At 38.9% G+C, this 16128-nt stretch overlaps 1 protein-coding gene across 1 annotated transcript in view; it reads right to left on the reverse strand.

The window, feature by feature from the left end:
- The window catches only part of DNER (delta/notch like EGF repeat containing), a 137887-nt gene that overhangs the window by 50446 nt on the left and 71313 nt on the right, over positions 1–16128 (reverse strand). Inside the window, exon 5 of the mRNA XM_044432745.1 lies at positions 8794–8939. Within this exon, the coding sequence (XP_044288680.1) occupies positions 8794–8939 (146 nt within the window). The remainder of the gene's footprint in view (positions 1–8793; positions 8940–16128) is intronic.

The raw sequence follows: 16128 nt of genomic DNA on the forward strand, positions 1-16128 counted from the left end.
GGTGAGAGAGAGAGAGAGAGAGAGAGAGAGAGAGAGAGAGAGAGAGAGAGAGGTGTATGAGTGCACAGTGCCCCCTCCCACATAAAACAAAGATATTTTCCAACTTTCTTCAAGAGCATTAATATTAGAAATAAATAGTTCATTTTATATGTTATATATTTGTCTGCTTTGGAGCTCTACTCTGAATACACTGATCCCCCACACCCAGAAGTCAACAAGGGACTTCTATAAGTCATATCATCCATCCACAATTTCATTTTTGGAATACAGGTGCCTACTGTCAATTACAGAATAAGGAAGGCTAGAACTTAGATCCAAAGGGGAGAATCTCCTGCCAATTAATTGCTGTATTTGGATCCCAATACAAGCATCATCAGAACTGTGCTGTGCATGAAGTCAATTTATCTTACTATCAGGAAAGCTGCCAGCTTTCAATCAGAAGCTCACTCAGAGGTGCCAAAACTACAGAGGTATTCTGATCTGAAGCTTGGATTCAGACATCTCTGTAGTCTGAGCAAAACAAAATACCACTGTGACCCATTGCCACAAAGAAGACAGTAGCGCTTGAAAAACTAAAGTTTCTCTACATGTGATGTTTAAGCCACTGCTTGAATGAGGCTTCTCCCATTTTCACTGCAGGAGGATGTAAAAGCCAGAGGATTACACTGCTATTTCGCCACCCCATTTGGTTCACCTACTTTCATTGTGCACAAATTAGCCTATATGAAGTCTAACCCTTTCAATCTATTATCCAGTGCACATCCGTTTGACAGTTGAAACTCGGAAAGCTGTATCAGTGCAGATTTGCACTCCTGTGAAAGACCATAAAATAATAAAAACGTATAACCACAATGTACTCTTTGAAACTCCTTTTCAAAAGCAGTGAACAAAAAGGGGTAACCATAGGAGGAGGCTCTGCCATGAGGGGCATTGGGATACCAGCTGCCAAGAAGGGTGAGCCTAAGCGCCAGTTGGGTGACTGTGGATCGTTTAGCAAATGCCCAGCCCACTGTGGCTTATTTGCAGGGTTGCTTCACGGTATGAGAGCCCATCCACTCTCTCTGATTTATGGGACAATCCAATCAGGATACACATAAGTCTGTGAACACTAAGGCTCAGGGGCTTCCTATGCAGGGCAAGAGGAGTGGCAGAAGTGATCTCCAACTCCCTCCTCTTGCTCTGCACTTCTCAATAACCATTTTGGCTGAATAGCTGGGGCTTTCAAGGGGGAGGTGGAAGAGACTGCAGAGGACACAGGATATGTTGCATTCTGGCCCCAACAGTTTCTACTCTTACCTACCCACCAGGACACCCCCCACCTTTTACCTTTGCAGTGAAGCCATTAGCACTATTGAAATTCAAGCCACCACAAGTCAGGTTTCCTAAAGATAAATCTCTTTCAGCCTGGCACACAGTGTCTACAGAGTCCTTTAAGTCTGACTGGAGTTGAAGAAACACAGCAATTTCTTCCAATGCACAGAAAAAGAACTGCCAGTATTAAGGCTAGTGAAGATCAGCCTTACAGGTTTGGCTCAACTGATACATTTTCATTTAAAAAAGTAGTAGCAGTAGCACTCCAGCATCCTGAAAACATCAAAAAGACTGATTAAAATGTTTGGATATTCTTTGTGTGTCAGGCCAGTATTATATATTACCCTTAGTCTATACCTGCTGTAGAAGCTCAGCTGACCCTGAGCAAAAAACAATCTAGAAAAATGTCATTTAGTTTCTAATGCAACTGAACATTACAAGCAAGAGAAATACATATTTCAAACCAGGTCATAATGAAATCTGGCAACATCATTACTGACTGCATGTATCCTCGGCCGCTTTGCAGGGGCATCCTGCCAACATCCATTCTGGTTTCTGCAACAGATTACAAACAATAACCACAAAGCTAAATTACGTGTGTGCAGTTTCACCAATGCACCAGAGAACTAGATAGTGCAACTTTGATTTAAGCAAAAGGACAATGACCAACGGACACTCTTCGGCGTGTTCCTAATGCTGGTGTCTCAACTCTTATTTTGGGGACTATTTTGAAATTAGAGACTGCCGCTATGTTTATAGAATAGTAAATATAACTGAAAAGAATGAAGTGTTTGAATACCTTTGAACCAAAATGATAAAGGTCACAGAGACAATCTTGGAAGCCCTACATACTGTGTCTACTGACCATTTATGGCAAAATGTGTTTTGAATTTTCTGTTCAAGAGCATGTTTTGCATATTATAAGGTTAGATAGCATAAACAGAGGGGATTATAAATAAAACCGAAGAGCGTATTTCAAAGACCATACCAGAAAGTATAAGAAACTGCCAGTTACATCTCTGTAGAAGGAGGCTGAGGAAGAAAAAGAACTGGATGCTATGGCTGATTCACATTAAGCATAGCATTTTGGCAGCTGATTGCTGCATCTGTAGGAAAATTACTGAGCCATTTCTGGACATCTCTCACCCCAGGTGAAGAAAACAGTGGCAAAAAGATCTCATGCTTAATTAAACTTCTACTTCCCACAAGCCAACTGATTAAACTATGCTGTTCACACTGGCTGCAAGTCAAATTTCCTTACAGTCAGTGTGAACAGCCATGAAACAGAAAAAAGAATATGTAAAAAATCTTTTGTGGTGATTTGCAAGTGTTGGGCAAATGCCTTTTCCCCTCCTTCCTCCTCAGTTTGGCTAGCACCTGCAGGACCCAGCTCCTAGAAACACCAGCCAAGTCCCTTCTGTCACTGCTTATAAGAGGGGCAGGGCTCTGGAACAGCCCCTGGACCTTTGAGCACATGTAGCTTACTCTGTTCTGGGGTAATCTGGCCCCCCATCCAAACAAGTTCCCTGCTCTCCCTCCTCCCACATGAGAAGAAATCTGCCAAGGTATATCCAAATATTCATCCTTCTCTACAAATATACACTTGTAAGGTCAATTCCTCCCAGAAGACCAGATAGTTCTAGATCCTCCAAGCATTTCAAGAACATTCTAGAGCAGGTTTCCTTGATTCAATACCTTCCAAATATTTAGGACTGTATAAGAAATCGTCAAAGTGTACTCCTAGACGTGCATACTCAAATGTCTATTAAAGTATACTCAGTGTGCTCCCAGGTAAGGGGGCTCAGAATTGTGGCTTCTTAGGTGTCTTACAGTGCAATCCAATATATGTCCATTAAGAAGTAAGTCCCAAGAGTTAGAGATGTGAAGGCCCAGGAGAAAAATATGGAAATATTTTTAAAAAGCTAAAGCCTTTTCTGAAAAGGGAGGTCTGAACAAATTGCACTTTTACAAAAAATGATTATATTTTCTTTAGAATTACTAATATCATGACATTTATATCCCACCTTTTTTCCTTTTGTGAGGAACCCAAGGTGTCTTACAGAGCTCCATTATATCCTCACACCAACAGCCCTCCAAGGCGGCCTGTGCTGCAAGTGAGTGACTGGCCCAAAATCACTCAGTGATCTTCAGGCCTGAGTGGTGGCTAAAACCCAGATCTTTCAGAACCTCAGTCCAGCACTCTGTCTCCACACTGCACTGGGCCTCAGTAAATGAACAAATGAATGACTCAGATGTTTCCGAAGTTGCAACTATATTAACTGGCCAAAATTTTGTTCTGCAAATTATGCAATAGATGTTTATGTAAGCTGCTCAAAGAGTCTAATTTAGCAGCATATAAATTGAAATAAATAAATAAGGAATCCAATTGCAGCTTCAGCTAGTACTGCAGGCAAAGAAAGTCCTATGTTGTACACTGAGACTACAGGCAAGAAAGTCCTAGATTGTACACTGAGTCTACAATGCTCCAGTGCAACAGCAAGGTGTGTTTCTGCCTCTAGTTGGACTTAGCCTTGTCACAACAGAAAGAAGGTGCCAGTTTCTTCTGGGCTTGTGGCCATCCTCTCGTTGGCCCAGTTGGTGGATTTCTTTCTTGACTAGGATTCATAAGGTTAGGTGATAGTACAGAGTAGCAAAAAGGAATCAAATGTATGCTTATATGAAAGATTCAATGTTCACTTTTACCTGAATTTGGACAATTGAAACATATTTTAACTAAATTAGTGTTTTTCCTATAATGCTTATGTAAATCTTAATTCCTATTAATCTGGTGCTTGCTGCAATTGTCCGTCCCCCCTCCCCCCGCAGCATGCACTCACACACTCACATGCACACACCATAGCTTGGTTGTTACTGACAAAATTGCCACTAAATTATTTTTCCCTCCCCTTAGCAAAATGCTGAGAGTAACATCTACCATATGGAAGCATTTCTATACTGCAAGTTCTTCTGAGGAAAAACATATTTTGCAAATTATATACATGTTATACATATTTCCAAATGCTAATCAGATGACAAAACATATCATTATACACAGTCTAAGAAGTGTTCTGCTAACACTAAAAATCCTTCAAGGACCTGAGGAGGACTACACTGAGGAAAGTGCAAGTAGCTTTTCCCAACAGTCCTCTTTCTGCTGTAACACCTGAAACATCACAAAGAGTTCCCCCATCTGCAACAGCATGTTCAAGGAAGCAAGCATTGCAAACAGCTGTATCCCAAATCACTGGCCAGCTTCAGTGTAGACAAGAAAAAATGTCCATGTGGTCATATTTCAAGACCATCATCTCATTTGCCCAGCAGACATCTTTTTCAAGTAAGCCTCCTTTAGAGTCTGAATATGAACACGAAACAGAATCTGTGCAAAGTAAAATCAACAAGACACAAAGAGTCTTACAGTACTTACAGATGGATGTGGACATGTGAGCAGAGAAGGAATCAGAAACTTTGTGATAGTATCTCAACTATTTTTTTTACAAAACCATTGAAATAGGAGGGAACAGATGTACTGCAGTGTATATCAACTGTAAAATATGTGCAGTCCTATAGAAAATTGGGAGTGACAAAGTATTTGTTGATTGGCAGTGCAAGTAATACGAAAGCAGCATGAGAGATCATACTGGAAACATAGCCACATATTACTGCAACAGGATGTGCATGTCATTGGCTAAACTTGCTTCTTAATGTCATTATGAAACTGAACACACTCCAAAAGACCTGGAGACAATAAGAGAAGTTATGAAAGATGTAAAAGCTATTCATATTGCAGTTGCCATCATTAAAAGGAAGAAAATGCAAAGAATATGATAGTGATGTTGAAGCCCTATAGTAAAATTTGATGGAGGGAAGGGGAGGTCTTCTTTCAAAGTTTACTGCTACTACTACTACTACTACTACTAATAATCTCTTCATTGACAATATTTAAGTACCCAGAAGTATAAGGACCACTGTATTTGGTGAGACTATCTTCTGGGATCAACTGCAGAACTCTCAAAGATTCTAAAGCAAATTGCTTAAGTGATTAGTACACCTAAATCAGGGAACATTCTTTTTTCAAACATTTCCTATCAAATGAACATGATCACAATGCAGCTGCATTTGACAGGACTGCAATCCACTAAGCAGTTAAGGTTAGCAGGGTACTTTTAAAAGTAACCAAATACAGAATATCTTCAGGGGATTTAGTCCAGGAATGCAAACTGAGATTCTGCCAAACATATATTTCCTTATCTCTCTCTGCACAACTCAACCTCTGATTCCTCTTGCTTCCCACTGACTTCAGATTCTTCCATCTTCTGCAGCATGTGAAAAAAAATGGTCAGGGTTTGGAAATACACCAAAACAAGAAATAGATTGATGTTTGAAAGGGAAGATAAGTTTGTTTCAGTCTGGACAAACCTTCAGCTTTTAGAAGTCCATGATAACTATGTGTATGATGAAAACAAAGATGAAGGAGCAAAAGAAATAGTAAGAGAAACTGATAGCAATAGATGAGAAAATGTCAAGTATATGACCTGAGCCTTGGTTCATTTTCCCTTTTTTCTCAGTTCTTCTTATGAAAGTGAATGCATCATGTCTGCTTGCAACTATGGAGGAGAAGATTAGAGGAGGCATCATTCTCTTTGTTTTATTAATATTGATAGTTTCATTGTTGTTGCCCGTTTCAACCTGCAAAGTGTCCAAATATTGCATTTTTCCATTTTTCAAAACATTTTTCTCTCCCCTCATCTGCCCATTTTTTCTGCTGCCTTCAAAATTTCTGTAAATTTTAAAACAAAGAGTTCAATGCCAGGTCAGTGGACATAGCACAGCAGTCTAAGGCATTTCAGTTATAAGACCTGAAGAAAAAGATATACAAACACTGTATAACTATATACTGAGCTAGCATGTCAATTCACCTAAGCTGGAAAGGTGTGGTCCTGCAGCTGAATGAGTGCCCACATGTGAAAGTCTAGCAGGGGGCTAGACTCTTCTAGTCTATTCTATATCATGATTTTGACATTATTTTCTGTGCTTTCTACTCACATACTCTTCTTGAGGATTTCATAAATCTATAGTTCCAGTCACTAATAAATGTTGACACTGAAGACTAAACAAACTGTAAATATCTAACAGTTTCAATCCTGCTGGCAAGGTCACTGCAAAGGCCTCAAAAGTCTGTAGTTTCCTGCTGCGCTAGGAATTGTGCCTGAACTATTCTATGTGACAGGAGCAGTAATGAAAACACCTTTTCCCCTTCTAAAGAAAGCTGATGGCACACACAATTTATCTGACTTGATTAAGCCTTATCTCTGAGTTCAGTGCTCTGAACTGTGAAACGTCTTGGAGCAGAACTAAGTCTCACTGAATCACAAGGAAAAACAGTATCAGACATATTTTACAAAATATATCAAATACACAGCGAGAAACAAAGTAGTGATGTTTGATCATCAATAATGTTTTCAGCATATAATGATTATGCACTATGGAAAGGATGATTAATTTCAAAAGCAAGTAAGTTGAAAGAATTGACATATTTACAATAAAGGCGGCGTTGAGTCTGCAGGTTCAGGAGAACAGAGTGCTGTGAAGCAAGTGTGGTGCTAAAATTACAGAACCATTGAATCATAGCACTGAGGAGAATCTAAGGCTCATCCAGCACTGTTCCTGTGATAGGCAGACTACTTATGCACAACTGAAAATATGGTCATTAATCCTTTCTTTCTGCCTTTTCGGAGCATAACAGATTTCACTCAGACATATTGTCCAGTTACCAGCATGCCTGGGTACTGACCATTTCACATCTGGCTCTGTCACTATTTCATTCAGGACATCTTTGACTTGTCCTCAGAATGACCAGTTTCAGATCCTTAGCCTAGCTATCACTGATAGTAGATTCAGCCCTGCAGAACTTTCCATGGGACTCTGGGGTGGATGTTCCTATTCATGGAGCAAGTTTTTCAGTACTGGGACAACTCAACCCCATCCTAGCCCCCTATATGCAGCAGTTTTGGGGGTTAGGGTTTCTCTGTAAGTCTTTTACAAAAGGAACTTGAACTCTGTAACAGGTAGGAATCACTTCCTTATCGAAAGATGAAATGCTATGCACACTTACCTATGACTAAGTCTCACTGAACTCAGTGGAACTTATATCTCAATAAACATACATTAAAATGGGCTGTCTTGCTTTATTTGTACAGGACCATACACAAGAGTCTAATAATGCATTCTTCTGGCCCTCACCCATTCACTGGCTTCTTCCTTCAAGTGTGTTTTATTAACTTCTGGAAAATACAGAGCACACACCAGTGAACTAACACTAGTTTGATGATGATAAGCTCTAATACCTTTCTCTTTTTATTTATAAAAAATGGCCAACTTAATTATAGTTGCCTCCACAGTAAGCAGCAAACAAAATTAAAACAGATGTTTCAGCAAATAACTGCATATATTGCTGGATTATCCAGCACTGTTCTCCTACATGGTCAAGGTCTTCCTACAACATTTACTCACAGAGATGTCCATGCAGCAAAGGTTTTCAGCAACATTAATTAAAAGTCTTCCTTGTAGGTACAGCATGTTTTATTTCTTCCAGATAATTGCAAGTGGGGATTAGTGATGAAAAGTCTATTAATTGCCTCTTAAATAGCCTCTCTTAGTAGTCTCAGTCAATTATTGTTCCTGCTGGAGGTTTTAATGAAAGACTTCTCCTCATCATTCCCTTTTTTAAAATACCAAAAAATGTGCCATTTATTTACTTTTTAAAAAATGAAAAATAATATCCTTTGATCAGGTGGAACAAAGACTATAGGAATTTCATGGCTTTACCAAACAAGTTGGAAATTAGAGCAGCAACATATCTGAGCCCTAACAGCAATCTGGAACCATATTCCTCCAATAAACCAGAAGGTTTTAAGCCAGTCATTAAATCATATCAAACAGCAACAGACCAGGAACAATGTGCCACTGCTAAACATGGAAGTGGGACTTCATCCTCCATAGCAGGTACCTAGAAACTCTGAGGAACAATCAGTCTTCTCTTCCTTAGATACTAGAGGCCCTTCCAAGAATTCACACAGAGCAGCAAGGTATGTCAGACCTTAAGCTCCAAGTTGCTTCTGATTGAGGGAAGATGGAGCTTGGCTCAAACTTTAATGCCTGCATCATTATATTAAAAAGTCTAGACAGCAATGGCCAAGGTCAGAGCTGTCCATGGTCCTGCATGATTTATCTTGGCTAACCCCATATCCTGTAACCAGTGGTCTCTCAATACCTGTTCTCTGAAGCTGATATTTACCATCTCTCTCTCCTAAAGTCATCCATGAATTACTTGGATGTCACTGCTGGTTTCTTAGTATCTATCTCATGTGACTCCTCAGACCCGTTCCCACACTCCATGAGCCTCACATGGCCAAATGAGGACAGGGATCATTCTTCCTCACCCCTGCCCTGCTCCTCACTTGCAGACAAGATGGCTACTCTTACCTCAGATGTTTTGGTGATGCATTTTCCTTTCCCTGAACATGGAAGGTCATCTGACTGGCTTCCTTCAGGAAAGCATGTGCTGACTTTTACTAACACTGTCAAGCGTAAAGCCACGGTGCATTTGGCAACGGAATCAGTCACAAAACCTGTGGAAAGAGCTCACATTATCATAGTAATCACTGCCAAAATATCACATCAAGAATTCAAAGGTATGTTAAATATAACTAAACCCTGAGAGACAAAACTGATGTGATGAGAGGGATCCATGAGTCAGTCATCCAAAATGTTTTACTTTGATTAAAAGTGGGCACGGAGCTGAGATGTGATTTGGACTGAGACATGCTGCTGTACTGTAGGACGGAGCTACCCTTTTTCAGATGAAGTAAGCGGACGTGGGGAGAGGGAGAAATAGGTACCAGTATTTTACTGTAGCTTTTCAGCTCTGTGGCTAATAGCACCTGAAGGTGGCGGCAGGAAGAGACACAATGTAAGATGGGGAAATTGAGAGATAGCCACCAACATCACAATCCAAGCCATGTTAGGAAGCCCACAGCTGCTTTTAAGAAAAGGGGAAGACTCAGTCATAGCTCTCCTTCACCGTGTCCAAATTGGCTCTTATCAAGTCATGAGACGCTTTTAAACTAGTGATGGAAGGGAGACAAAACACAAAGTGTACTTCCATGTTTCTCTCCCATATTCCAGATCAATTTCAGAGTTCACAAATGACCTGGTCTTTAAAGAGTGAGTCTGAAAGAACCAGACAGTGACAAAGGCAAATGATTCCATATCAGGTTTTGTAAGGAAAGTCATCAGCTGATGTATAAAGTGGGACAATCCTGTCACCCAACTCTGTTCACATGCCTCTATTTATGTCATGGTGAACAGAGCATTGAATTGGGACCTTTGAAGATCCAGGTTCTATTCCCCACTCAACTATAATGCTCACTGGGTTATTTAGAGCCAGTCACTCACTCTCAGCCTTACCTAAATCACAGGGTTGTTGCAGTAAGGATAATAAAAGATGAGGCAGAGGAAAGCTAGGTACACTGCCTAGAGCCCCTCACAAGAGGAAAAAAGTAGGATATAAATAAAGAGTTTTTTATAGTAACATATAATAACAACCCAACGGTCAAAGCTGTATGTGATGTTCACAGGAGTTCATAAAAATATAATCCATAACACAATAAAACAGCTTAACATTTTTCCAGTCTATAAAACTTGAAAACAATTTAATAGCTAAAAACACATTTAGTAGAAAATTAGATCTTTTGAATGCCTGGGTGGAGCAAGCAGTCTTAATCTGGTGCTGAAAGGATGACAAAGTAGGTGCCAGGTGGGCCTCAATGATGAGGTCATTCCACAGTCTGGAAGCACTTCTCCTTTTTGCCACCTTCCAAGCCTCCCTAGGAAGTGGTACCTGAAGGGAGGCCTCAGATATTGCTCACAGCGTCTGGGTAGATTCATTTTTGCTTTCAGAAAGAATTCTCCTTCTTCCCTGCTCTAAAATAATCCTGAGAAAGTGCTCTTAAGATGACACAAAACTAGAGCTTTAAATCTAAACAAACCATAATCAATTATAAGTAAGAAATCACAAGTGCACAGTAAATCCAGAATGTATAAGAGTTTGTTGGGTAGGTATTCTGCCTTTCCCTCCATGACAGATATTCTGTAGTAAGAAAAAGAACAGAAGTGGAAAGGAAACATGGGATGTCTAGAGCCCACAACTCAGTCCCTAAAATTCCACAAATGAGACATGATGAAAGCTTCATCAGGAAGCACCTGGAATCTACAGCATACCCAGATCTAGATAATGTTGTTCTCTAAAGAGAATGTGCAGTGAATTTAGGAAAATTAGAGAAGTGAGCTGCACACTCTTCTACCAGTGGAGTGCAATGACTACATTAGTAACCAGACTTTTACTGTTTAAACTAGGGTTGGCAACATGAGGTCTGGGCATGCAGTGGCACCCAATGAGCACCCCCCACCCCACCGCCATGTGACACAGAAAGGTCACCTCAGGACACCTGTTCCCACCTCCATTAAAGTCAATGGAATTATATTATTTCACTGCTTTTAGTGGAGGTGGGGGCTTTATAGAAAAATGAGGGGAAGAAAACCCTTGAGGCAATGAAGTCTTTGTAATGCATGGGTTTCTTCCTCTGATTGTTTTTTCTAAGGAAACCATTTCCCCCCACCTTTGTTAATGTCAATGGAACAATACCTCGCCATTGACTTTAATAGAAAAAGAGTAAAAAAAAAAAAAAAAGTGAGAACCCAGGGACAGGCAATCAAAAAACTGAGAATCCAAAGCAGGACAATGCAAACTAATGTTGGGTCAAATTCCACCCACCCATGACCAGGGGCAGTGTTGACTATTTTCAGAGGGTAGCTCAATTTTAATGATCAGGTGGCCAAGAGTTTTGCTTTGTTTTATTTATTTTGTTAAAAACTGAGGAAGGAGGGAAGCTTTGTTGCCAGTTCAAGATCGGACTTCATTCCCTTTCAATTCAGGACACAACAGTCTTGAGAAACCAAGGCACGTCATGAAGCAGCATCAATCCAAGGCTATTCCTGGCTAGAAAAGATGGTTCCCATCATTAGCCAAATCTGTTCCCATAAGAAATAATCCAGTTATATTCTTTTGGCTGTCTGCCCCTCCTTAGGCAACTGTGCTCCTCAACTTCAAACATTTTCTATGAATAGTTCAATAAGTATGTTTTCCTATTTTCTCTAAGTGTATAGTCTTTCTATACTGAAAGTGAGAAGATTTTTTAAAATGAAAGCAAATGGTGACTTCATGTTCTACATAAAATTTATTAGGCTGGGCCTGATCATTTCCAAACTAACCTAGAACTTTTAATGTTAGTTTAGTTGGCCTCCAAACAAACAACTGAATTCTTCTGAGAATATAGGCTGATGTAGGCTATAGTAATGAATACACAATACATGATGGGTCACCTTTCCCATCTGCAATCTACTCAGAGACTATGATCAACATCTAGGGCCTTCCTCCAACTGCCACCTCCAAGGGTGGTTCAGTTGGTGGCAATAAGGAGGAGGACCTTCTTTGAAGTAACCCCCAAAATATGGAATGACCTTCCCACTGAAACTCACCTGGTATTGCTTCCAGGCTAAGACTGCCCCCTATGCCAAGACATTTGATAGCTTGAAATAGCAGTTAGGGGACCAGTATTGTCAGGATATTGTTTTAGGAAGTTTACAATGTTAGATTTTCATAATTTTATGATGCCTTATTGCTATTTCTATCCTAATTGTATTCTATGATTTGCTGCAGTTGTATGACTCCCAGAATGCTTCTGCTATTGGGTAGTTTCAAAATAAAATTAATAATAAGAAATTATATTTTAGTCAAAATTCATTTCCTCTTAAATTTTCCTTTGATTGCCTGTCACAATTAGAAAGTCAAAATGTGAGTACACTTGGATTTTTCTGATGCCTACAAAATTATCTTTAGTTTCACTCATCTGAAGCAATTAATCTGCTCTTCATAACAGACAGCTCCCTAAAGGAGAGGAAGGATTTAAAAAAATCAAGCTTCCTTTGCACATGCAATACTGCTAAACTGTTTCCCTCAGCAAGCTAATAATTCATTTGCACCAGAAATTCATCCTTTCTTGTGATTTTCCCATTACTTCACCTATCTTACTAACATAATATGACTACAACATGCCTGTTATTTTGGAAGTGCATTTAAGTATTTATATCTGACTATTTTTAGCTACCAAGTAGGAGAATAATTGCAGAAACATGTTTACACTCCCCTTCATCTAGAGGTGCATAATGAGACATATTTTATAATTAAAGGTAATTTTGCACAATTTAACCTTATATTTTTTCCAAGGCCAGTTAAAATCTAACAGCTTCAAATATTTTGTACTGAAGTCTCAAGAGCTGAATTATATAATAAAACAGAAACAGAAAAGTACCACCTTTATTAAGACTACCCAATGTAGAAGCAATAAAAATGCATAACATGTAGGTGGTCCTAGTAAGCGTATCAATTTACTGTCCAAGTTTATTTGTAATAGGCCAACATTTTATCTGTGGTTGCTTTTAAGCTGAGCTACATAAAGTTGTACTATGATAAAGTTTTCTTTAGTGAAATTTTAGATGTCAGTGCACCACATCAGGAAAGATTTCTTCAGGTACCATAAATCTTCTTCAGGTGCAGGCTTGTTAATAAACTGTTCATACATAAGGATAAACCAGAATTCCTAGTTCAGTCTGACTTACTGTGAATAACTGCCATGCTGGTGGACACAGCTCATTTGTTCCTACCCTGTTCCACCCATTGTATGAGTGAATAAAACTAACTAGGAAGAGAGAGCATGATGCCACAATCCAGGCTGCCAGAACTGACCATTCAGTTTATGGTTCATTTATAAATCCTGGCTGGTAAACTATCTCTTCTTAGTTTGTTTTACCCACCTGCACAAACAGGCTGTATATGCCAGCATGCTACTTGTTCACAATAAGTCAGGATAAACTGGCTTATTATTATGTGCGAACAAGGCCATAGTACAATTTCATTGGTCCATTACAATAAACTTAGTCATGCCCTCATCATGTGGCCATTGTCACCTAGAAAATGCTTCTGCATTTCAAGGACTAGTTCACAGCTATCAAATCTCTACTTACAAAGCCAGATACTGAATTGCTTATTAAAGCAATTGAACAAACAGCATCTGGTGAAGAGCAAAAGGTCAGTGAAGTTACTCAGTAGTCTCCATCTCTATAAATGCAAATGCAAACAGACTATTTTAAATTTGTTTTTTAAAAAGGCAACAAAAGGAACATAGTTACTCAATTAATAAATCTATTTACTGAATTGAATTGATGCCAGCAACTTAGCCAAATATTGCTAAATATTGCAATTTGGGCATCTCTGTAACCCAGCTGATACACATGCTTATTATATTCAGGGTTTCCCAAGCACATTTCATTTCCTGTCAGATGCCTCTATCTGATGGAGCTTTCCACTGCTCCCACATTTCTGAACAAAAGCCACAGGGACAAGAGATACTGGGCAATATCCAGTAGCACCAATGTAACTGTGCCTGTGTATGCAAATGCTAGTACAATGTTATTAATGCTTGCTAGGCAACATAAAAGGCAGTGATTTGCAACCCAGCGTCACTAGCTAGTAATCCAGCTGCCATATACTGCACTGATTCTGGACACTCTTCAAGGGTAGTCCCACATTATAATAGTCTTAACTGTGGAGTTTATTTATATATTTATTTGTTTAATATTTCCATTTTTATGACACCAATTACTTTATAAAGTCCTTAGGTGGCTTACAAAATCATACAAATACATTTTTAAAGATAAAACAATTTAACAATTTTAAAAGCCATAACAATTTAAAATCCAATATAAGTATGATACAGTAACATTAAATTGGTGGAAGGGGGATGGATCAATTAAAATAGATATTAAAAATGTATGTTTTCACCTGGTCCAAAATGAAAATAGTAATGATACCAGGTGAATTTCCCTTGGGAGTTTATTCCAGAGGTGGAGAGCAACCACTGAGAAGGCCCTTGAGACACTTGCTGGAATTAACTGGGGAATTAGGTATGCAGTTCCCCATCCAGCTAGGATTATTACACAAAAGCCCACTTTTATGCACCTGTAACTCGTAAGCTATTTAGCCTAACTATTCATAGCTCTTCATTTTGCAGTCCTATAAACATCTTTAAAGTGCTGCACATTCAGAACTGCATCTTTGACAAGCTGATCTTCTGACAGGGGGCTATCAGGTATTGTACAAACATACTGTCATTCTGACAGCATTGTTCCAAGATCTAGCAACCTGCTTCAGTTCTGTGAAGAAGAAAGAAAAGAAGACACCAATCACATGGGAAAGAAATATATATTGAACTCAAAGTATTCTAAATGAAATCCTTTCTTGGGATAGTCCCAAACAGCCAATTTTACCTTATTATCCACACACCACTGGTACTGTGCACTGATGTCAGGATGAAACTTTCTCAGGGTATCTCTGAGAAAGAATTATATTCAAAATGTCTGAGCATAGTAAAAAGTATATAGTTATGATAATTATGGTATATCAAGAAGTTTCCTTCCTTCTTTTCCATTGTTGGTGTTGGTTTTGTTTTATTTAAGCTCACCAAAAAGAAAAGAAAAAAGAAAAAAAGATGCATTTGTTCTGAATATGTATGGATCTAAGCTTTCTTTTATGGAAACCTATGGATAAAAACTACAATAAAATTTCAGGGAAGACTAGTTGGATTATGTGCATGGCCACAAAAGCATAACCAGATCAGAAGATGCTGGTAGGTCATTTCTAGAAGCAATGCATTATTATTAGCACAGATATTATTTGTTCACTTAATCACTTGATTGGCTAATTACTACCTTGGTATAGATTCCTGTTGAAAAACTTTTCATGGTGTCTGAGAGTCTTTAAGCAAATGTTAATTTAGTTAATTAGATACCAAGAGGCAACTAAAACAAATAATTTAGTTTCCTGACTGGTTGCATTTTGCACACTAGGATTATTTTAGGAAAAATGTGAGTTATTTAAATAGATTAACTTTTTCAGAAATGTACCAGAAAATGGCTGATGCAGGCAGACAAGCAACCCCCCCCCCCAACCACACACATCAGTCTTTTACATCTCCTTCACTGAAATGAGGAAAAAGATTAAAGGGAGCTAATAAAATCTTGTTTCCACAGAATTAACTAATTCCTTATAGTATTTTATAAAATGCTTTTCCAACTCATTTATCCTGAGGAACTGCAATCTTTACATTTCTCGGGAAAAAACTGAGGTTTGAAGGGTGTAGATGACACAGGAGGGCAGGGGAAGATTCCAACAGTCTTATCCAGAACAACTGCATTGTTGTAGGGTTGTGCTTTCTTTGAATAAAATCTGCTACTCCGGGCTTTTAAGGACAGCATGAAAAAATGACTGGTCTTCTCCCTTTTCCTCTGTACTGAGACATGCATATTGTAGCAAACAAGAGGAGATAAAAGAAGAGAGTGGAAGGCAACATAGGGCAATGGAAAGGGATAGCATCAGCGCAGAGCTCATCAGGGTACACCTTCAAAGACAATGGTGTAAGTATGCAACATATGGAAACTACTTTGTCTTTCTTGATATGCAGCAAAAATAGCTAGTTTCACTTGATATGTAAGCATGCAAATTAGGTACACAGCTTCCCTATAAAAGGAGATACCTGGTTTTCATTTTTCTGAAGTAATCAGGAATATTATGGAATATGAATCTTAGCAATCTAGCAATAGCACACCCACATCCCAGTCAACAAGCAGACAGAAAGACATTTT

Source organism: Varanus komodoensis, unplaced genomic scaffold (genome assembly GCF_004798865.1).
Source record: "Varanus komodoensis strain SLA01 unplaced genomic scaffold, ASM479886v1 scaffold25, whole genome shotgun sequence".
NCBI lineage: Eukaryota > Metazoa > Chordata > Lepidosauria > Squamata > Varanidae > Varanus > Varanus komodoensis.